General features: G+C 37.6%; 1 protein-coding gene across 1 annotated transcript in view; it reads left to right on the forward strand.

The window, feature by feature from the left end:
- Positions 1 to 23928, forward strand: part of CTNND2 (catenin delta 2) — a 566347-nt gene that overhangs the window by 127251 nt on the left and 415168 nt on the right. Inside the window, exon 2 of the mRNA XM_075495646.1 lies at positions 10809 to 10921. Within this exon, the coding sequence (XP_075351761.1) occupies positions 10809 to 10921 (113 nt within the window). The remainder of the gene's footprint in view (positions 1 to 10808; positions 10922 to 23928) is intronic.

Here is a 23928-nt window from a genome sequence, read left to right on the forward strand (position 1 = left end):
CATTGTGCTGTCTTGTGTTTTTATATTTAACCTGTCAGCATTTATGGTCCTTTATTTTCTTCATTTGAAGATTATTTCAGCTTTCAGAAAGAGCGTTTTTGTTTCTAACAACTTCCTTTGCCCTCCTGTTTAACTGTGCTAACTTCTTTTTGTTACATCATAAGCTTTTCTTGACACGCTGCATTGGCTCCGTGCTTCTAATATGGGGGCATCGAGCAGTTTCTATACTGCCTATGAGGACTTAACTCTTAGCTTTAAACAAACTTTTTGATTTTTTGTTATGTATTTTCTCTTTTTATGTGGCTCATAACTGGCAGATTTTCTGCCTTCTGTAGGGATGTTGGATCTGAGCACAGAATGATCAAGAGTGGCTTCTCAGCTGCAAGATGTCAAACCATCTATTGTGCATTACCTGAGACCAAGTCAAGAATTGCATCTCTTCTTGTGGGCATCCTAAGCAGCTGTCTATGATAGTATCCAAAATTCAGTCTATGTCCCATTTCTTTCTGTCACCTTTTTTTTGGACTGTACAAACTACAGGGGTAATTGAAGACTCCCAGAACAATCGCATTTTGTACCCTTCTTTCAAAATATGTCTCTGTCTTGATGGACAGCCAGTACTACCAACTTCATACTGTGTCAACCCTTATGTCAACCCATACAAGTTCTTTTTATTCAGTGAGATTGTTTGTTTAATTTGATTCTAAGCTCTTTCCCTATCTTTGCCCATACTACAGGTGTTATCCTGAACTGTGTGTTCCTTGCCTACTTGTTTTCAAACAGGTAATTTTTAGACTGTAATTTCATTATGAAAACCTTATTACCTTGTTCAAAAGATGAGCTATTAGTACCAGAAATTAGGAGAATAAGATCATAATGATACTTCTTAAAACTAACATTTTCATAACTAATTGCTTTTCTCTTTCATAAGGAACAATATGAATCTGTTGGGAATTTCCTGAATCTGTGCTATTTCTGCAGGGTAGCCAGAAAATGAATGAATTGCCTAATTATTTTACTAGTTCTCTTCTTTCTAATAAAAGATGTAATAAAAGAGGAGAGATTCAAAAGCATAGTTTGGGCTATTACAGTTAACTGCTACTGCCATGGAATCATCTGTGAGAGAAAATGTGCAAATCTTGAGGGTTTGCAGTCCTTGAGTTCAAATTTTTTATCCCGTGCTTTTTGAAAGCCTGTTTTTTTTCCTTAATAGTAGTAGAAATAGGTGAATTATTTGACTAATCAATGTACTGTCTGCTAGAATACTAGAATCTTTTGTTTATGAACATCCCTGTATTTGTGCTGAATTTCCTTATGGTTTTGTTGTAATCCTCTATTTATTTGAAAGTCCATCCACATTCAGTTAGTGTAGCAAACTGAGTCTTGCAAGTATGCAGAAAATCAAGCTTTATGTTGTTAGTTGTAAGACAAGAAAAATCAAAATCCTATAGCTATTCATTTGCATGCAGTAGGTTGCCCTAAAAAAAATAAACCCATCTTGCTTTGTTAGATAACTTTTGAATCCCTTATGAACATGCTAATGACTAGCTCTTTAATAGCTACTCATAGCAATATTCAGATGTAGTATCCTAATTAATTCAGAGATTCAAGGATAATTGCAAATTATGGAGTCTGTTCTTGGATATGCTGCATTGACAGTCTATGGATGGATTGAGAAATCAGTCTCTCTTACAAGGCAAGGAAAATCACAAGATAAAATTGTTCACCACAATAATTTCTTCAATGGAAGCAGGAGAAGAGGAAAGGACTAGATGTCTCTAATCTCTTAGACCATTCTGGACAAGTGTAAAGCTAGTGATTTACAACACTGGCTCTCTATCTGTGCGCAATGCCTATGATGACCGTGTATCTTCAAAACTCTGGAAGAGAGAACTAGTTTAGAGACATATAAATAGGGAACGGGAGAACTCCATGAATAAAATGCTGAAGAAGACTTTAGATCTCTGAACATGTAGATAGACTGCACAAAAAGTGTTATGTGTTACTGGTATCCACGTATGTTGGTGTGTATACTGACACCTCTGTAGCTATTGCTAGCATCATGGCATAATGCCCATCAGACCACAGATCAGATCAGAGAAGAAAGGGAGACTAGAAGCTGAGTATGTTGTCAGAATCAAAAAAGGTTTTCTTAGTGCTTCAATGTCTAGAAGATTTTTAGAAGTTTCACTTTTTGAAACCACATTATTTCACTTTCTTAGCTTTTCACATGTCTTTAAACCATACAAATATTTTTTACATCATAATAACTCATCTTCCAGCTGCAACAGGACTGTGTTGCTCTTTTCAGAACAAAATTACCCTACAGACATGTATTGGAAAATCAGGGTAAAAAGCATCAGTCCACAGTTCTGTCTGATATATCAGATTTGCTGAACATGCAAAGTCAGGCTCCAAAAACTGCTACTGTAAATGAAATTACCACTTTCTTTTCCACTTAGATGTAATAATCTTTGTGCCTGGACAACTGAGAAGTAAATGAGAATTAGAAGCTCGGGTCTGTGTAACACTGAAGAGTCAGGGTCTGTTACTAAACTCCAGCTCTGTTTCTCTCGCTCTCCTTGGAGAAGATCCACCATCTCTGAGGTTTTGTTTTGCTCCCAAATTGAGCTTTACAATTAATAACAATAAGCCCTAAAGCAAGTCAAAGCTAGTGGGTTAGAAAGTCAATTTATCTTATATCCTCCTTAAATTGCTGCTGCAGAGGGTGGAGAAGCAAAAGTATGAGATTAGAAAGCTCTTAGTAGTTCTAATCCTGTCCTAACACTCCAAGGCTTTTACTTACACTTTATTACTTTGGGGACTGAAGTAGTTTGCATGGGAGGAAGGGGAATAGCACAGCAATCACGGCGGGTGATAAACCATTGGGAGCGTTGGCAAGTGATGCAAAAACCAGTGAGAAGGAGAAGAAAGGAGTGAGCTAAAAGACTAAAGCTGAATCTAAAACAGAAAGAAGAAAAAATGGGATAAAAAAGGACCAGGCAATTTGTAACAGAAAAATGGAGATAATTTGAATAACTTTGGTGATTGTGCTGGAGAAGAAATAATACAATTTCCCTCGGAACAGAAGTCCAGGCAACTGGGCAGTGTGCCTTCAGAGAGCAAGGCTTGCCTGTAACTCAGAGAGGAACAGGGCAGTGTGCCTGGAGAGCTGAAACATGCAACTGAATGCAATTGTGACCTCATTTGTATCAGGGTCCTAAAAATAGGAAATAAAATAGGGTCTGATTTCTATAAAAGTTGTTAGCGGCATGAAAGGGACTTCTTTGAAGTAATCTTACATGAAAAAGAAGGAATAGTTTATTTTTAAACACCATAATCAGCCAAATTAGTTCTTTACCCCATAAATAATCCATAAATAATCCATATGCATAATAGCCCAGATGCCATGCTAATCTCTTGTAAAGAAGCATGGGATTGCTAAAACCCTCAGATCAGGTGAGGGAGTAAGCTAGAGAACTACAGGTTGAGGCTGATAAAATACTAGCACTTACATCAAGTCAAATGTGTCTTTATGTAAGCATGATGATGATGATCACAGAGTTTGATAGCCACTGATCTCTAATCCATAATACAGATTGGCATCAAGCCTTGGAAAACTTTCCAGAACTCATCAGTTGTAGGATCGTGGAAAAACTAGGTTAAAAGAGGAAAAAAAGACTTCTGGAGGTCTACTCCCAAGCAGGTCTAGCTTCAATGTTGGATCAGAGGTGCAGTTGACTTTCAAAATCCCCGAGAATGGAGATTCTACAGCCCACCTGGACAACCTGTTCCAGTGTTTAACCACACTTGCTGTGTTGTTTGGTTTTGGGGTTTGGATTTTTTTTTTTTGTTTGTGGGTTTTTTCCTTCTATCCAGTCAGAATTTACCTCATTGCAAGTTGTGACTGTTGCCTTTGTCTATTTGCTGTATACCTCTGACAAGAGCCTGGTGATGTCTTCACTATAATCCCCCATTAAGAAGTAAAAGTCTGCAATTAGGTCTTCCCTAGACCTTCTCTTCTCCATGCTGAACAAACCAAATTCCTTCAGCTTCTTCTTGTACAACGTGTGCTTCAATCTTCTAACTATCTTTGTGGCCCTCTGGTGGTCTTGCTTCAAAATCTTGTCACGTCTCTTGTCCTGGTGGCCCAAAGCCAGGCACTGTACCCAAGATGCAGCTTCAGGAGTACCAAATAAAAGGGAATAATTACTTCCTTGTTCTGCTAGCGGCTGTCTTGCTAGTGCAGTGAAATACGTGGCTGGCCATCATCACCACAGGAATGCACTGCTGAGTCGCAACTTGTCCACCAGACCCCCAGGTCCTTTCTGTGGAGATGCTGTGCTGTTACATGGGATTCCATCCTCCATGCAGGACTTTTCATTTTTCTTTCTTGAACTTCATGACACTATCGTTGGCCTGTTCCTCCAACATGTCAAGGTTCCTCTGAATGGTAGTGCTGCCCTCCAACGTATGAATTGCTTCCTTCAGGTTGATGTTACCTGGAAACTTGCAGTTGCATATAGGTGCAGTCATAGGTATTAAAAAGTCTTTTTTTTTTAATCTTAAATTTTTTTTGGCCTCCATTAAGATCGTGCCACAACATATCCACCACTGAGTTTCTGAATTTGCCACCTCTCTGCTCATCTGGTTATTACCTTGTGAGCTTTTTTCCTCACCCCCATGTTACTGAGTGAAAGCAAAGAATGAAACAATCCAGTGAAAAAGGATAAGAACAGTACAAGTGAAAACATAGTCCAACAACGGAGAAAGTAGAGAAGCTGGAAGAAATCAAATGGTACATTCTAAAGCCCAGTTTTGAAGCTTCTGAAGGAATATTCAGTGTCAGATGGATAGGGGCATTGCTAGTGATGTTTTTATCCTGTTTGAAAGCATCAAGGCATTCTGTTTTCCTTCTAGTTACAGGACGGGCTGTCAGGTCTGGTTTGTGTCTGATGCTGTCCCTAGATTTCCGCCAAGTTTAACTTCCCTAGATTTTGCTGTTTTCCTCAGGAAGTATGTGCCCCAATTTTAGCTGCTCATGTGTGTCCGGTATGATAGGTTAAGAATAGTTTGTTGCCAACACCACTCTAAGTAGTGGCATTTACTTGGAGTTTATAGATGTGCAGTATATGGAATTATGCATGATGCCATATGATGTACATAGCAATATACACATACTACTTGTGACATTAATTGAGACACAGTTTTTCCTGTTTAATAGGTTACAAGATGAAGCCAATGTTGTACATTTCTACAGCCTATGTACTTTAGGAAGTTCTGTGGTTTCTAAGATACTCCTGTGAAAGACTTCAATCCAGGAGAGGATTTATTTGTTTGTGTGGCTGTAATCAGGCTTTCTCTATTCATCTCACCAGGGATTCCCAGCCTTACCTCAGTGCTGTTATTTGTCTGTATTTGAAGATTCAAATGATCATCAGTGCACCAATTTGTTTTTGTATAGCATATTTACAGTCAAAAGCTAAACACTTTTCCTGTTTTAATGTTATGACCTTAAGATTCTTGGGAATTCAATAAATCTGCAAGGCTGTTCAGCCTAAATTTAGATATATTCTTTTATTGTATCAGCTGCTTTTTACTGTCTCTACTGATTTTGCTGTGTCTTTTGCTCAGCATCAATACACATCTCTCTGTGAAAGGATTTAAGGATTACTTTAACATTGTAAAGGACAGAGTAAAGTGAGATCAGCTCTGAATATCAGCCAAATTTCTTTTGACGTGTTTTACCCCTCCCAACGTTCCAATGGGTCAATACAGACCACCCAGCAGATACAAAGCATAAAAATAACCAAATACCCTCTCACTTCATGTGCCTTGAGCTCAGGAGTCCATAACCTGTCCAAAGGCTGTGAAGATTTCCATCAGGCTTATTCAGTTTCTGGACCACTGTGAAACATATGACCCGACTCAAGTCTTATTTAATGCTTGAAGTTTTGGTGGCTGCAGAGAGTAGATAAAACATAAATCTCATACTGAAAAGGCAAATACGTCCAATTGCCATCTATGGAATAATCAATATTTTTTTACAAAAAACCTCATGGTAGTGGACAAATACCACTTTTAAACATAAATTGCTTTAGGTCCTAGAAGATACACACTCTTTTTATCACTTAAAAACAATTGGATAACTTTATCATGAAGTTCCTCCCTTTCCAAGCTGCTCTTGAGTGATTTCTCTGGGTTACTCTCATCATTATCTCTAATCTTTCTGTTGGCTTCCTAGTCGCACGCCATTTATGGTGCTAAGGACTGCCAGACTGGTCATTTAACTTTGCAGTGCCTTTGCATGTGCACTTGCTTTGGCATCATTGCCCTTTGCAGCACAGTCCATGAAGCTGCACTTGAAGTGTCATTACTTAAATTAATTTTGATGTTGCAGTGTAGTTTCTGCAGTTCATTCTGCAATTGTCTTGACAACAGCTTTGCATAATCAGTGGGTAGGAATTTGTTTTTAATTTTGATGTTCCGATTAGCTTGATTCAGATAAATAATAGAAGGTTGTGAAGATAAAACAACATGGCATGAGCTGGTGAAAATTATTGTAAACAGAACAAATAAGACAAATGATGGAGTCAGGTTCAGTGGTTATTTTTATAAAATGTAAGCAAATACTATTTCTAGTTTCTGTCTTCTTGCACTGTGACAGCTGCTTGAAATCTAAACATATGGATTTATTCAAATATTAGTCACTCTCACTGCTTCCCAAACAAAGAGAAGGAAGCTTATTAATTTGTTTTCTGCCAGGGATTCTTGATATGGAGGGATAGCAGACTCTCCTGACTCTTACTTGAATTATTCTTTTCTTCTTTCATTCTGAAGGCAACCCTCTAGACCTGCACCTTTGTTATCACATGAGGGAATATCTAACACAGTTGTTTGTTAAATTTAATGTAGAGAATAATTCTGAGGTAATAATTGTTTGGCTCTGCCCCTACACCACTACCTTTCATCTCCTTCCTTTCACCCCTAAGTTCTGATGGCACCTGACAGAAGACAATTAAGTGAGAAATAGCAGCAATTAAATCAAGCTAGTAATGAAGTTACTGTTTACCTATTCTAGCCATGTTCATGCATTAGAAACCTGTTGTGGTTTAACCCCAGCTGGCAACTAAGCATCGCAGAGCCGCTCGCTCACTCCTCCCCGGTGGGATGGGGGAGAGAATTGGAAGGGTAAAAGTAAGAAAACTCGTGGGTTGAGATAAAGACAGTTTAATAGGGAAAGCAAAAGCTGCGCACGCAAGCAAAGCAAAGCAAGGAATTCGTTCACTACTTCCCATGGGCAGGCAGGTGTTCAGCCATCCCCAGGAAAGCAGGGCTCCATCACACATAATGGTTACTTGGGAAGACAAATGCCATCACTCCGAACGTCCCCCCTTTCCTTCTTCTTCCCCAGCTGTATATGCTGAGCATGACGCCATATGGTATGGAATATCCCTTTGGTCAGTTGGGGTCAGCTGTCCCAGCCGTGTCCCCTCCCAGCTTCTTGTGCCCCCCCAGCCTACTCGCTGGTGGGGTGGGGTGAGGAGCAGAAAAGGCCTTGACTCTGTGTGAGCACTGCTCAGCGGTAACGAAAACATCCCTGTGTTATCAACACTGTTTTCAGCACAGATCCAAAACATAGCCCCATACTAGCTACTATGAAGAAAATTAACTCTGTCCCAGCCAAAACCAGCACAAACCCCAAGGTTATTTTTTTCTTAAGTGATCCAGCACATCTCTGCTTCCTTCTTGAGGAGGATCATACACACAACTGTCATTTCCCAGTCATCTCTGCAGGGCAGGACTTAAATAATGTGGGCAGTGACACCTGAAAACATTAATTTCTACATCTGAAGAAGAGCAGAGTTCCCTCAATAAGGGACCAATTATTGAGAGAGAGATGCTGCTTAAAGCACTCATTTTAGGGCACTTGCTAGAGTAGCAATTTGTATAGTAGGACTGAAAGAGATTAGTGGAGGATTAGTCACGAAGTGTGCTAGGAAATGAAAGAAAGATGGAATGCAGAAGAGAACAGAAAGGAGTAAGTAGGAATGAAAGATAATGACAGTCAAGAGTAGAAAAGTATGTTTTGGAGACTAGAATCATGAGCAAAAAATGTTCTGTAGAGAAAGTAATCATGACATAAAGGTGTTAGTTGGGAAAATGCAGAAGTGTCTGGAAAGTAGTTAGCCATAGTGATTAACTGAAGGAATACAAAGCATAGAAAATATATGAGAAAATATACAATCCAGATAGCAGAAGAAAAGAAAAAGGCAAAATAATATTTACTTTTAAAGTATTTCAATAAAATAGGTTTGGGGGCACTTTATATTTAGTTGACTTGGGATAGCATGGATGAAAGGGAGCTGGAGGGAGGTTGGTTGCACCCCTACTAGAGTAAAAGGACACAATGAGCTACACTTGTCTGTCTGGGAAAAGGCAAATGGCAGCATGGATAGTCAGGAGCATTAGCTCCTGAATCCTTGATTCTTACGTTCTCTTAGTAGCGTTATGAGGACAGCTGCATCTTCTCACTAGGCAGGTTAAAAAAGTGCCATCTGCCAGGCCATGGCAAAGAACATGCCTGACCTGCCTCACCTGGGATGGCAGGAAGTGAAGCTGGCTGGATGAAAATGTATGCTAAGCGTCAAAATGTGCATTGTTATCATTGTCATGATAGAATCAAGTAAGTTAAAAAATGCAGTGGAACAGAATAGCTGTTAAAGCTTTTACTTTTATTTTGAAAGTAAACTTAATGCTCTGTTTGGTTTTGTTGGGTATTTTATACTATCAAAGTTTCTCACTGCTTACATGCTTTGATATAAGCGTGCTGGCATAGCAAATACTATACCACTTTGATTTTACGTTCTTCAAAACTTTAGTAATATTTCTGTTACTATCCTTTCTGCAGTAAGGGTATTATTTTAGGCCAGAATTTGAATAATAACTCTTGGAATGTTGATCAACGGTCTTTTCAGCTTTTCAGAGAATTGATTCTACTAGGTGAGAGACAAATGCTCTCTGTGAAGTAGAGGCATATCTGAGGCATATCTGAAAGAGGTGATTATTATTAGGTGATTTTTAATAGTCTTATCTACAAACAACGATGAAAAAGACATTTCTGAGTGCTACAAAAACGTGCAGAGAATATTGTTAACTATGATTACTAATGCACTCTTAACATTTAGTGAGCAGTGATGTTTTGCTCTTTACATCAGTCTGACTCTTGATGGTGTTCTTGTACTCTGGATAATCTTGCTTGGAATAATGAATACAGAATTAAGTAGGCTGTCAAATAGTCTGTGGCCATTTAAGTATACACTGGCTATTTCATGCTGTACATAGCCTGCATGGACTTCCCCCCTTACTTGTAGTGCAGGACAGAAGTTATTCCATGCCAATAACAAAAGAAACAAAGAGGACTGATCCAGCTGGATTAGGTAGAACAACCATTTTCTTCTTCCATTTCAGTTATAGTTTGCCTCGTTTCAGAGATTTGAAAAAGTTTAATGCCTCCATTACCCTTGGCTTTCTTGGTCAGAGGTTTTAGGTAGCAGATAGGACAAAGACTTTTGAATCCTTCTCTCTACTCCTACCATTTCTTCCTTTCTCTCAAATACCAAGTTCTTCAGTGGCACTTTGTGGATGTAAGTCATGACCCAAATAATTTCCAGTGCTGTTTTTCTGCTAGGCAAGACATTGGGGAGTTATTCAAGGGACTCTCTCCCATACCTCTGCATTATGGGGAGGTCTTTCAAGAAAGAAAAGAGGGAGAAAGAGATAATGTGTGCATTTGTGTGGACACAGGAATAATTTAACAAGTGGATTCTCAAAATATTTCTCCTTCAGCCTTCAACAAAGCCAAAGAAAAGGGGCAAGAGAGCTGTTTCTATGTACCTGTGAAAATGACTTAATGGAACTATGACCAAAATGAAAGGGTAGCAACATTTTGCAAATTTACAACAAACATAATTCCCTAAAAGTGTTTCAATTTTGTATTTGATAAAATTACTGCTGCCCTATGTGGGAAATGTAGCTCTTTAAGGAATAGTGGGGATTTTCCTTGTATTGATTTTGCTTCTTTTTTTTTCATTTTAGTTAAAAAAATAATCTCTTGTGTATAAAAAGAAAAACTCTTTAGAAGTACATTTATAAGCTCTGTGGATAAATCTTACCTGGTGGGACTGGTTTGGCTTCCTTGACAGAATAAAAGGAAATACATTCAATTAGTGGTAGGATTTTTGACAAGGCTTTTTGTCCAAAACTACTTGAGTTTCCCTTCTGCACATCATTAAATGCAGAAATTAAATTGCGTTCAGTCCATAACCACACACCTTGAATTTAGTTTATTTCACTAGCGTGTACCGTGATGGTTGTCTTTTTGAGTGTAAAAGCTTTTGTCACCGCCTGATCATCTGCAGAACTTTGCATCTTTTTTTAAGAAACACAAATTGTTCTCATTTATGATCAGACTCAGAACAGGTTGTTAAGAACACATTTGTATGCTACTAAGAGGTGTACATGAACTATGAATGATTTTGACGTAGGCCTAAATTAATGTATTTAGAAATTCCGTTCCTGATAAACCGGCTCATTCTACATCATTAGAGTGAATGAAGGAACGAGTAGGTATTACCACAAAAATTTGAACTGCGCATGTGTTTAAAAATGGGAAAAAAAAAAAAAAAAAAAAGCTTTTCAGTAAGATATTATACTAACAGTTCTTGCACAAATCATAATTTTATGTACTGAAAATCCTTCTTAATCTCAAGAGAAGTCAAAACAAATGATTTAACTTACTCTTTCAGGAACTGCAGTTTGAGAGACTGACTCGAGAACTTGAGGCTGAACGTCAGATTGTAGCTAGCCAGCTGGAGAGATGTAAGCTTGGATCAGAAACTGGAAGCATGAGCAGCATTAGGTAATGTACGAATTGTTAATTTCTTTGTAATGTAATGAATTTTGTCACAGTTACAATTTACCACTGAGAACAAGATTGATCATCTTCTTGTAAAAAAAAATTATACACCAGGGATTTTAGTGGAGTTTTAAAATTTGCATTTTGATCTGGTTTTTGAAAAGAGAATTTCAATAAGAGATTTAATGTCATGCAATTTGGTATCTGGTTTGTCCAGTAACAAAATAGTAGTCATATTTGTAATTCATTAATTTGCTGTAGTCTGAATGGATTAACAGCAGAACTCCGTTTCCACTACCAATACAGCTGTAATTTTCAGCCAGAGCTTTTTAGCTTCGTATTTGCAGAGACGTATTGATAAGTTTTGTGAACCTGTTTTATCGTAACTTCATCATTCAAGGTATTAAAAGCTTTAGAGATAATTACTTAAAGCTGCTGACCTGACATTAAAATGTAATGATAAGATATGAGTCATACTGGTTTTTTAAACAATGGCTTTTTTCAATTTAAGAAATTGTTCTGGTACATTGTTTGGATGATGGTGAGGTTATTTAAGAAATTGTAACAAAAGGAAGCTGATCTCTTGGTCAGTTTGGTGCAAGTAAAGATTTTGTAGTTTTGAGCTTCTTGATGCTAGTTTCTTTTTCTCAGGTGAACTTAATAAATGAAAGATGATAGTACTTGAGTTTCAAGGATCAAGGAAGAAGTATGTTGTATAGACGTATCTTCTGTTTTTATCAGTGGAAATACTAAGTGTGATATCTTTTGAATACATAAGATTAAGTATGATATGCCAAGCTTAGTGCCAAGTTTTGTGTGATACTAGTAGAAAAACTACAAAAAATATCTATCACTACTGGAAGAATCTCTTCCTCAGTTTAAGCAATTCAGACTACACTTCAATAAAAAAAATGATTGTTTTCCATGATAAGTAGGAAATAATTATTCAGTAGAATGCCAAAGATGCAACAAAAATACTGAATGTAGCAGTTCAATTAAAACGGCAGAAGTCAGAAGAATCTTTCACTAATTCAGCAGAAGCTGTACATGAAATTGAGTTAAATGTAACCTTCTTAATAAATCAAGTGAGAAGTAACTCCCTAACATAAAATCTTTATTCTGTATAATCTTCCCCACCAACTAGACTTACATTAACATTAGAGATACTATATTGCTTAGAATTATTTAAGCACAGAGTAGGTAAAATTTGGCAATGCAGTACTGTACTATATTTGCACCTTAAGTGCACGCCCCCAGCACTTTAAATTTTAAGTATGGTATGACTGCATTTCAAAAAAGCTATCTGAACTATGTTTGAATAATACTAAGCTATGTTTGAATAATACTATTATTTTAGGGTTATTCCAGCTAGTGATATGGAGGTTGGGAAATTTTTTGTTTGGAAGGAAATGTTTTCTTGGTGAACTTCTTTCCTGTTGGTAAAGTTATACTTTTGAGTCATCAGTGGTATCAAGGTCAGTCAGCTCTTTCTTAAGAGACTCCAGTTATTTGAGAAGTTTAATATTTTGACTACTAGTCTCTCTGTGGAATAAACTAGTACCTAGAATAACTGAGGAGATTTCATGCAAATTTTTGACATCTGTAATTTGTCCCAGAAATGTTTTACATATAAGAGTTTAAAATTTCTAGCATTTCAACTAAAAACATTTTAAGAAATGCTTGAAATACTGTTGTCCAGAGGGCAACATCGAAAGCTTACAATTAGATAGCTATTCTTAGACTTGGCAAGTGGTTTAAAAAGGAAATCAATAATAATCTAATATTGTTTGTGTTGAGTCATTGTTTCTCCCATACATATTAAATGAGCTTTAATTTTCCATTAGTTTTAAAAATACTAAATGATTATAGGAGGGGGTAGAACTAACACAAATATTAAGTGAAGTCAAATATCAGTCTGGCTGCTGTGCTGGCTTTCCAGTGCTCATCCAGATTTGGGAATGTTCCTTTGACATGGTATAGTGAGACAAAGACTTGGAAGATAAAGAATTATGTCGTAGAATAATATCTGTTAAGGAAAAAAAATATCTAACTTCTTAAAGTCTTTTGGTGTCTGTGGGGGCAGAATAGGCTTGCTTAAAAATACTTTTTTTCCTTAGATATGACCCCCTGTGAAGCTAAGCTTTTTAGACATACCTGCTTTAAAACAAGGCAATTAATCTCGTGGCAAATAGTAAATACTTTAAAAATAAGTTTCTTACTGATACAGGGTAATTTGAAGATTTTGCCATCTTGATTTTATTCAGCTACTGAATAATTAATTAATTGTTTTAAACATGCTTTTCTGGCAGAACACAAATTAAAATAAGAACTTATAGCTGTTATTACTAAGCTTTTATTGGTAAAGAGCTTTTTAAAACAACCTTTAAATCAATTGCATTTATTTTAAATATTGTCATTATTCAAAGTGAAATCCTACCTGTAAGTCTCCAGTAGAAGTGAATATACATCCTTCAGTGATGTCACCATTCTCTGATGACACCTAGGTTTATTATTCAGATGCTTTTCCTTATCAAGGAATAATCAAACTGGACTGATTGTAATCAGCATATTTTAATATTGGGAAGTTAGGGTGGGGTTTTTTTGCCACTTTAAAATAATTCACTCAAACTATCTAAAAGGACCTTTTCTTCTTAATATTTCTTACCTATGTCTGTTAGTAACCAAGTATCTAACACTAGTACATGGAGCAGCTATCCATATTTGCAATTTTAGTCAGGCTAAAGCAGCTTATGGAGGTGTTTTCTGCCATGTCTTGCTCTAACATCTTAAAACAATGGCAGATCCACATAACAAGTACTTATAGTGCCCTTCACTGTGGAGATACCAGGAAAATTGATCTCAGCGTTACCTCCTTGGGATGGTAGTTTTATGGAGTCTTCCTGTATGCCTTAAGATTGTGCCCTTGAAACCAGGTTTTTAGGAACATGCTAAAGGGCTGTTATTTCTGGCTTCAGTTTTGCTTTTGTACTCATCTTGCATATGTGACGCTTGGCCCATAAGGAGTTGTGTATCTAGCTGTACTGTGAAGCTCCATGTGGCTTAATTTTTAGTCCTTAAGGACTTCCTATATAACCTTTTCTTGTCACAGAAATCAGGATCCAGAAAGTAACGTGAGGTGAATTTGCACAGCACAACACAAGTCTGCACAGAATTATGCAGCCTAGATCCATAACGGGAATCGCTGTATCTTACACTGGTATAGCTCCATAGCTCAGATTGATCAAGCCTGGTGAGAGGCAGGTCTAAGTAGCCAGGAAGGAATTTGGCATTTGTAGTTTCTGTGATGCCTCTGTACTGTAGGTTGCCTGTAGATGTGCCAGTTTGTTCGGAAGAGATTGGGTTAGCCAGAACTGACTGCTCTGTCCAAAGCTCTGATTGCAACAAGTCTTGCTCAACTGAAGGGACACAAATGCTCAGTTTTTCCACAGGACCATTCGCTAACCGTGAAGAATTGATTTTGGGCATGCGAGGAAAACACCACAGCTTTAATAGTGTTCATCATTTCTGTGCCTACCTATCTTGCAGCTGGGCCCCATCAAAATACCCAAAGTAAATTTGCTTTGTCATATCCTTGATCGGTAGTCATTTTTTAGAGGGTTAGGGGACTGTATTCACTAGGAATTGTACCAAAAGGACTTGAGTGCCTTTTCTTCAGGAAGAGGTTCTTGGCTGTGAATCAAAGAGGGAATCAATGGCTTCTGATAAAGCTGAATAAAATGCTTAGACCATGAAGTAGGACAAAACTTAGCAACTCTTACATGCCACAGTGTTTCCCTGTTGGCAAATTCTGAGCAGTTCATTATTCAGCCTGCTGAGTATTAAATTTCATCACGCATTGCATAAGGAGCCAAGTCATGTTCTATACTGCTCCATTCCTCTGGCTGAGGTGCTTATTCCTTCTAGGCCAGATCCATCAGTCTGTCACGCTCTTTTTTACGGAGGGCAATTAGATGCCTGTATATCTTTGAGGTCTTCAGTCTCTGATAATTTTAAGCATATATTAATGTATTTCAAATTTCTGAATTTCCCATGACCACATCATGTAGTTCCTCAAAACAGAAGCTGATGAAAGCGAGAGTGGTTTTTTTTTCCTTCCAGAGATGAAAACAAAATCTCTGAGGCACTTTGAAGACTCAGCTACACATTTTCATGTTTTCTTTTGAAAGACTTCAGACAAAATAGTGCCACAGAATGGAAAGACTCAACAAGCAAGAAAATAGATTGCATGCATACACATGTAACATACATGGAAGCTATGTCTTTGCATAAACAAATATCCTTTGGACTTCATTGAAGAACTGTACTTACTTGTTAGTAAATCTGTAAGTTTCTGTTTCACATTCTTTATCACTGTTTTATGTGAGCAACTTGTATTTGTTTACTTACTTTTTGATGGAGCCTTACTGTTTGAACTCAGGAGTGTAGCTCAAGCGTAGCCTACTCTGTCTTTGAACATACACTTTGCAAATTGGTCAGGCAATAGAATTTTTCTCAACTGAATTTCAACCCGCCTCTGAAATTAGTAGAAGTGATTTGCCATTTGCTATTGAAAGTCTCCTGAAAAGACTGGTGTTTGTGCATGAGTGTCCTAAGCAACATGCTAAAGTTTCTGTATTTTACATGTAGCACAAGTAGAATCTAATTTACTGAATTGCATGGAAAGCTTACCTGCTTTGTATATGCTTTATTCAATGTAGTTCTCTCTCTTGGAGATGCATATGTTATTCACACCTTATTGCTGGGGAAACTGATGTTTTACTTAGGAGGATACAATTTTTGCAAATTCCCTGAAAAAACATCCAGCAAGTCTGATAAGCCTGTAAGATCCTTCATTTCAAGAACACTGAAAAGAGAGTTGAAATGCACTGTGACAGGTAGACAATTTCCACTGTGTTGGTCAAGTAAATAAAACTGCAGTTATAAAGTTTTCCTGTACAGCTGTGGGTGTTAGATCTAATTTAGGCTACTTATTGTAGAAGTATATATAACAGTCTTTGTAGATATTTAATATTAGAGGTTGGCAAATCCAGTAGGCCTGTAGAGGTGAGGCTGCTACAGCCGAGACCTGCACAGGTTGGAGAAATGGTCTGAGTGGCACCTTACAAAGTTGAAATTTATAAACGAAAGCAAATGCAAATTCCTGCATCAAGGGTGGAATAACCCCATGTGACAACCCAGCCAGGGGCCGTCTAGATAGAAAACAGCTTTACAGAAAAAGACCTGCAGGACCTCTTCAACAACAAACTGAACCGGAGTCAGCAGTGTGTCCTTGCAGTAAAGGCGGCCAGCTGCATCCTGGGCTGCAGTAGCAAAAGTGTAGCCAGCAGATCAAGGCAAGTGATTCCTCCCTGCTATTTGAAACTCATGAGGCTACATCTTGAGTACCATATCCAGTTTTGAGTATGATAAAGACGTTAGCATGCTGGAGCGAGTTCAGTGCAGGGCTGCCAAGAAGGTTGGAGACTAGAGAGCCCACGGTGTATGAGAAGAGGCTGAGGGAAAAAGAGGTTTTAGCCATAAGAAGAGAAGGGTCAGGAGGGGTCTTCTGTCTACACCCAGGTAATGGGAGGCCATAGAGAAGACAGAGTGAGACTGTTCTCAGAGGTGCATTGTGGTAGAAGGAGAGGTGACAGACACAAGTTGGAACATGGAAAATTCTGAGCAGATGTAAGGAGAACATTTTTCACCATGAGTTTGGTTAAACACTGGAACAGGTTGCACTGAGAGATTGTAGAGTTTCCATCCTTGGAGATACTAAAAACATGACTTCCCATTCCCACTTAAGTCTTTTGGTGCCTTTTGTTATTATTTCCACATAAATACTAGGAAAATAGTTGTATTAGAATTCTATATATTTTTTTTACATCAGATTCTTCAAGTATTTTAAAAAAACCTCTCTAAACTAATGAACGTATGGTTTGCTTTTGCCTGTGAATGTAGATATTAAAAAAACAAAGTTGAAAAATAGATGGTTAGTGTGGACTCCAGAGCAAAACCTGAGCCGAAAGAAAAATACATGTTTCTGTTATATTATGAGAGTGGAACAGTTGTTTGTATGCAAAGAGTTTGATCAACAGTCACGTTTAGAAAATAATGCAACTTTCAAGTAAAATTTATACACCATCATTATTGGAAAACTGTTTTGCCTGCATTGCGGTTCTTCATCAACTCAACATGTTATCAGTTAAACGTGTTAAACTTTTTCACATTGCTTTGGTTACAGTGATGTCTCCAAGGGCTGCTAGGAAGCTTCTAAATTTAAAACAAAAAGAAAAAACCCCTTTTAATTAAATGTATATTAGAAAGTTAACTTTTAAAAAGAAAAAGTGCACAAGAATTATTTCAGAGCAGAAATAAAAAGGATCAATATTTTATCATTACTTATGAAAATGCCAAGTGTAATTTTTTACTTGCTTTTTTAAACATAAGCCAATAACATGGTATTAATAGTCACTACAGTCAAGAAATGTAGTCAGATTTTTAAAAGTTATATTCCTTAAGAAGATTGGCATTTCACCAGTGGACAGAGGAGATTTTAACTAAACTTTTGACAGCAAATGCTGTAGCTCAGAAATTCATCTCATTCAGGAATGTGTGTTTGCTCAGTAGTTCAGCATCTGAATAAGCTTAAAAGTTTTGTCACACACTGTTGCTCATCTTCATTGTGGATTGTGTAAAGCTTAACATGGCATGCTTGGACGAACTTTTGTCAACTGAATTAATAAAAAAGTTTTGCTGAAATAAAATAAAAAATGGCAATAAAAGCAAGCAGGTTTTTGAAAATGTGAGTTTCTGAAAACACTCCTCACAAATTCTACAAGTCTGAATATTTAGCTGTGGTAAGACAGCGTTTTGTGGGGGGTTTTTGTTGTTTTGGGTTTTTTTCCCATTCTCTCACAATGTTTTTATCTTGCTGTAAGTGACCAAGTCAGGTGGAACCCTTTAAAAAGATGCACAGGTTGCTCCACTCCTGAGGAACAACTAAACTTAGTTAAGAAGGGAAGATGTCAGAGAATTCAGGGTACAGCAGGTAAAGGAGTTACAATCAAAAGCTATCTCCAGTTTGTACACAGACCAGCAATATATATAAGTTCATACACAGTCTGCAGTGAATGTCAGGGAGCAGCCAGCCAAACCTCAGAGTAATGGAATGAAATTTCTAGGGGCCAAGTGCGACTGTCTAGACTTGCATCAACTCAAAACATTCTTCAGTTGGCTAAGACCAAGTGACAAAGCAAGGACCCAGCTATGAAGACACATGGGCTAAAGAAGAGTGGGATATAAGCTTTTAGTTGCCTGGAGGAGGGTGTGTGTGTATTTTTCTGATGATTTTCTGAATGAATGTTAAGATTCTGTTTTCTACTGTAATAAAAGTTGTGTGGGAAAATGGGAGTTGTGTAAAGCCTTTCAGTTGTCTTTGAAGAAGATCTATGTACATCCATCCCAAAGTTTTGACTAGTTTGGGATCCTGTAACAATTCAGAAATGTTTAACAGCAGTACATTTGAAGGCTAAGCCTAATTTCTTATGCCAGTTTGACATCAATAGTTGATGTTGCTGGCTTCATGCGTACCACCACATGAAAGAGTGTACGGGTCAGGGAATATGTTTTAGAAGTAAGAGAAAATGATTAGGGAAATACTGAGGTTAGTATTTTCAATATTCCTATTTTGCCTTGTACTATCTCTTGATCTTTTGGCTATGAGATTTAGACACCTGAAAGGTGATGAACTCTGTATCCTATTAGACTTGGTCAATAAATTAGTTTGAGACCACTACCAAAAAAGGGAGATTTGAAGAAAATGTTCATTATAGGAAATAAATTGTAATTGGAACGGTTGGTACAATTCATATTAATAATGTGATTAGTTAATTATATTGTGCAGATTGACAGTGTATTGGATTAAAATACCAGACTTATGATCTGATCATTCAGAGCAACCTGATACAAGACTAAGTTTGAGCCTGTCTGTACTCACTGTATGAAAGTCCAGTATTTAGGGAAACAGTTAAAAAAAATAGAGAAGTTGGTACAAAAGCGAGAAAATGAGATAAAGTAAAAGCTTGTGCAACTTTTTTTGTATTTCCATTAATATAATATTTGTGGGGGCTTTGCGATGGTTCTCCACAATGAGGCACATCAAGAAAACAGACTAGTCCTGTTGATCCTCTACAGGGAACTAACCAGTTTTGCAGCAGATAAGCTTCTGTTGCTGAAAGGCAAATTTCCAGCAAATGTCCAAGCAATCAGGTCTGGTGTAATTTTCTATTTTACAGTACATCCATATCTTTTACAATAGTATTATGGGTCGTATCATTCCTAGATAGATATGTCTCTGAAGGCACCAACTCCAACAAGACTTTTAAAACACCCCCTCCACAGATGCTCTCCCTGTTCTTCTGCTTGCCAAGTACCCTCCTGAGATAGCACCTCCATGAGAGCAGTAACACAGTAATATTTAGCATTGCCAAACTCATAACACTGGCATGTTTATGAAATTAAGGTATCAGATTTTATTTTAATCTCATCAAAGTTACTGCAGAGAAGCTATGATGATAAGGATATAGATATTTTTCTCTCTAGTGCCCTACGAAAGGTTCTTAAAGGCTGAAAGCCTTATCTGGGGCTGCCAGGTGTCACTTAGATTCTCTCTTAGTTAGCTTGAGTCTTTCATTATTTCTTCTGTTTAACTAATACCAGGAAAAAGAAAAAACAAAACCACAAAAAAGCAGAGTGACAACAACAGAAAAAACAGCAGGTACTTTACATACCAACATTTACGGATATGTAAGCCAATGAAGACTGTACTTAATAGCGTATTCATTACCTTAGTGCACTTCTGGCATGATACTAAGATATCGGAAAACTCTTTCCATTATTGCATTCACGATTTAAATGTGTTATTGCAAGCCTGACACTTGAATATTACACTAATTTGAAATAAACATGGAAATACAGATCTTAGGAAATACATTGTTGTTAATGTAAAACTTGGTTATGTCTTACAGAATGAGGTTCTGTATTCAGACTACTTTTGACAAGGCATTTGTTGAAAAATTAGAGCAATACAGTTTACCATTAAGGACGGATACGCACTGTAATAGATTGCCTAAGGAGACTGTAAAAACTATCATTTGAAGCTTAAGGACATGTGGACACGAGTGACAAGACTATTTCTCTACAGCCCTTCTAGGTCTCCTTTTTATGATACCTTGCTGGGCTCTGCTTTAATGATTTGACAACATTCTTTTTGTCCCCATCCTTACTTACCAGATGTTGAAATGTTTTTGGATAGGTTTGGAGGAAGACTAGATTGAGGATAATGCTGAGGGAAAGTGCCTTGCTATTATAAAGTTCTTGAATTTAGAGTGTTTGCAGGAAAGTTTGATAAAACTTGTCGAGGAAAGTTCATTTTTAGTGCTTATCGCTTGTGGGTCAAAGGTACTAGATACTATTTTGTGGTATCTTAGAAGTAGCTAGTTTACGGCTGAGAACAAATTCTGTAACATGTGACAGTATTTAATGGCCATGGGCAATTGACATCAAACACTGAGACAGAAGTAAGGTATCCAAGGAGCTTCAAGGAGTCAGTTCTGAGGAATCACGGACAGAGACTGTAGTAGTGTCTGTCATTAATGTTGCCTGCTGGTCTGTATTTAAACCAAGATTTTAGTTGTTCCTTATTTTGCCAAGGTACCCCTTCCAGGTTGAATATTTCTCAAGATGCACATTCTGAGGTTTTGAAGGGAATTTCAACTAATCATCATCGTTGTTATAGATTTGCACCAAAAGGCCTTGCTATTAACAGAGGAACTAAATGTACCTTTGCACAGAGTTACAGAGATAAATCCCCGTTTTCCCACAGTGCTTGTTGCCGTCTACCTAATTTGGTGTACGATGGGGCAGAATACTGGAGCTGGAAGGGAAGTCTCTTCAGTGTTATCCCATCCTTCCCTCTGTGTTGTCAGGGTAAGGAGGGGTCCTTCCGAATCCAATGGCAAGAGGTCAAGAAGCAGACCTCCAGGTGCATTTTACATCCCAGTTACATGCGCGTATGGGGGGAAAAGTTGGGAAGGAGGAACCTTTTTTCAAAATGTGGATGAGGCATCTGGAAGAACGCAGATTCAGTCTATAAAGTGAAGATTTGTATTTAATGGTCACACACCAGAATCAGAGGGTCTGAGAAATGAAGAGTGGGATGAAGCAGGATGAGGAAAACGAAATGGGGGCAGAGTCTAGAGAAGAGCAGGACAGGATATGGCAGAGGAGTTAGGGAACCGTATTATGCCCTGCTTACAGTTGGAGGACCAAAGACAAAAGCTGAAAATACCTATTTATCCTGGCTACTCAGTCTGAGAATCTAGGACTCATTGCTGAAGAGATCTTACTGGCTTCATTTGCTGCTATGAGTAGTCGTCACATCTGTATGTCAGTTCCTGATCTGGTTATTAGGATCCCTGCATATCTGGAAGGCTGTACAGAGAAATGAGAAGCAGAGAATACCTGACAGGGATTCAAATGAATCTTTACAACAACAGAATTAGGCAGCAGAAGTTGATACAATTCCACTGGATTGCCTTCAGCTATTATAAGCAGATAGATAGTTCTTTTCCTGATGCACATTTTTCAAGTTATGAAACTCCATTGGTCCTGTAGACAACAGTGTCCCTCCACACAAACATGATTTATCCCCAGAGCAGTTTAGCAATGAAATGGTCATGAAACAGAAGTTGTGTAACAATGCATTTCTACAAGGAGTAAGTCAAAATGCAGCCAGCTGAAGGCTTCTCAGAACTCCAGACAAACTAATTTTTTTTTGTTCCACGGGTGAAGACAAAGCCTATCTTGTTGCTGTTCTTGAGGAAACAATGTCAATTTTGTGTTGAGTTTCAGAGAAATATTGCAATTGGGCATAGTGTTTTCTCTCCCTTCACCACCCCTACCTTCTGCTTCGCACCATCTGAGCTTGTGTAGGTGACCTTGACTTCTGTCTTGAGCATTCTCTCTCTTTTGATACCTTTCTTCTCCATTGCCTAAGTTTATATTCCACCTAACTCACTAAATACTGCAGTTTGCCAAAATAAAGCCCTTACCTCCTGCTCTCAGCACTTCCTTGCTTTGGCAAGTCCTGATCACCTTTCACCAAGTGCAGGTATGGGAACAGTTACTAATGCTTCCTGCCAAAACCTCACCCAGGCTAGTTTATCTGTCCCTAGCAAATGACTAAGTTACTTTTGCATTAAGCTGGCTTTCTTGGTTTTAATAAAAACATAGCTGTTTTCCAGTGCAGTCTTTTAAGAAACTCAAGATGTTTAATAGAAATGCATTGTTGGAAGTTATAGGCTTCTCATCGGTCATGGCTTTTAAAAGTACACTCCTCTCAACAGTAGTAATTTCTGCTGTCACATTGAAAGTGGATCCTGTGTCTTGCCATGATCTGTCTTGGAAAAAAAAATCATTTTGTTGTAGTAACACTATTTAGCTGTAGTGTTTGATACAGGAAATTTAAGACTTACAAATTCACTTTGAAAAGGTTTTTTTCCAGTCTTTTTTCCCTTACTTTAGAAATTAACAGTGCTATTACTCTTAATTACTAGGTAATCTCTCCGTGTTCATATGTGATAATTTGCACAGGAATTGGTCCTGATTTTCCTTTGTGTTGTCTGTATGCTTCTGAGGGACTGACATAAACATCTTAATGGTGCTGCTACAACTGTGATTGCTCTGTAGGAGAAACTGCGCTATGCATTCCTTGATACTTGAGTATATCAAATATCAAAAGTGCACAAGAAGTATTACTAATGTATTTAGTTGAATTCCAGGAATTGCATGAATGAACACAGTTCTGTTTCCATGGGCATCTCACAATTGCATAGCAACATACTTTGAATGGCTAATGTTATATGCTCTCTAGGCATGTTGCCATTTCAGCAGTTAAGGAAGATTTTATAGATTTTAATACATTAAACTTAAAGGGGCTTTTAAATCCCTTGTGCATTCAGCTCATAGTAGATGTAGTCTCAGTCACTGCTAATTGTGAATAAATATTCTGCCTCCTTCTGGCTTTCCTCTACCCCTTTTATTTTCACCTTGTTCCTTCACACTGCACAAACAAAGAATGGAAAAAAAAAAAAAGACTCTTGCACACAAGCTCTCTGCTTCTTCACTCTCTGTAGAGCAATATCCCCCAACTCCCCAGGTATAGAGAAGGAAGATATAGTACAACTTTTACATTTATATCTGCTCTGCTATCTTGAAACAACTAGATGAAGATTAAATAGTTGTATTTTGTTTTCATTTAAATCTTCCTTCTGCATTTTATTTTGAAAGTCTTCACCATAAATGTTATCACACAGATGGCTGTGAATATAGTTACAATAGGATTAGCATCAAACTGAGTACAGTGTGCCGTTTGCCCAATTTCGAATATCCTGTGAAAGTTACCTTAATGGTTCCCAATATAGCTACTGGTTTTTTTGACTGTGTTCATGAATGGCTAACAGGAGCCAGTGACTACCATGAAAGGAATGTCTTTAGCTTAGATAAAAATACTTTCTTCAAAGCTTTATCAGAAAAAAGAAAAAAATACAGGTCCCCAATATTTGGTAGAAATGTTCTAGCTTCAGTGGGGGCTTCAGCTAGCTTCACAGGAATGGCATTCCTCCCTCCAAAAATCAGACATCAGTTTCAAGAGGACTAACTTGGTAGCAGGTTCTGTTGATTCTGGCCAGTGTTTCTGCACCAGCCTCCCTGCTGGGTTAGAGCAGTGCTCTCCAAACTTTTTTGATCGTGCACCCCTATCAGTAAAACATTTTTGAGCATACACCTGCAATATATGGATATTTATTTATTTATAGATAATATACATGTCCTACTGTACTAATATATTATGAACCTTATCAAACATAAACAAAATCAGAAATTTAAAAAGGATGAGATAAAAATGAGAGAAATATTATTTTTTATTTTCTTTTATGTATTAATGGTAC

This window comes from Mycteria americana, chromosome 2, assembly GCF_035582795.1.
Source record: "Mycteria americana isolate JAX WOST 10 ecotype Jacksonville Zoo and Gardens chromosome 2, USCA_MyAme_1.0, whole genome shotgun sequence".
Lineage (NCBI taxonomy): Eukaryota > Metazoa > Chordata > Aves > Ciconiiformes > Ciconiidae > Mycteria > Mycteria americana.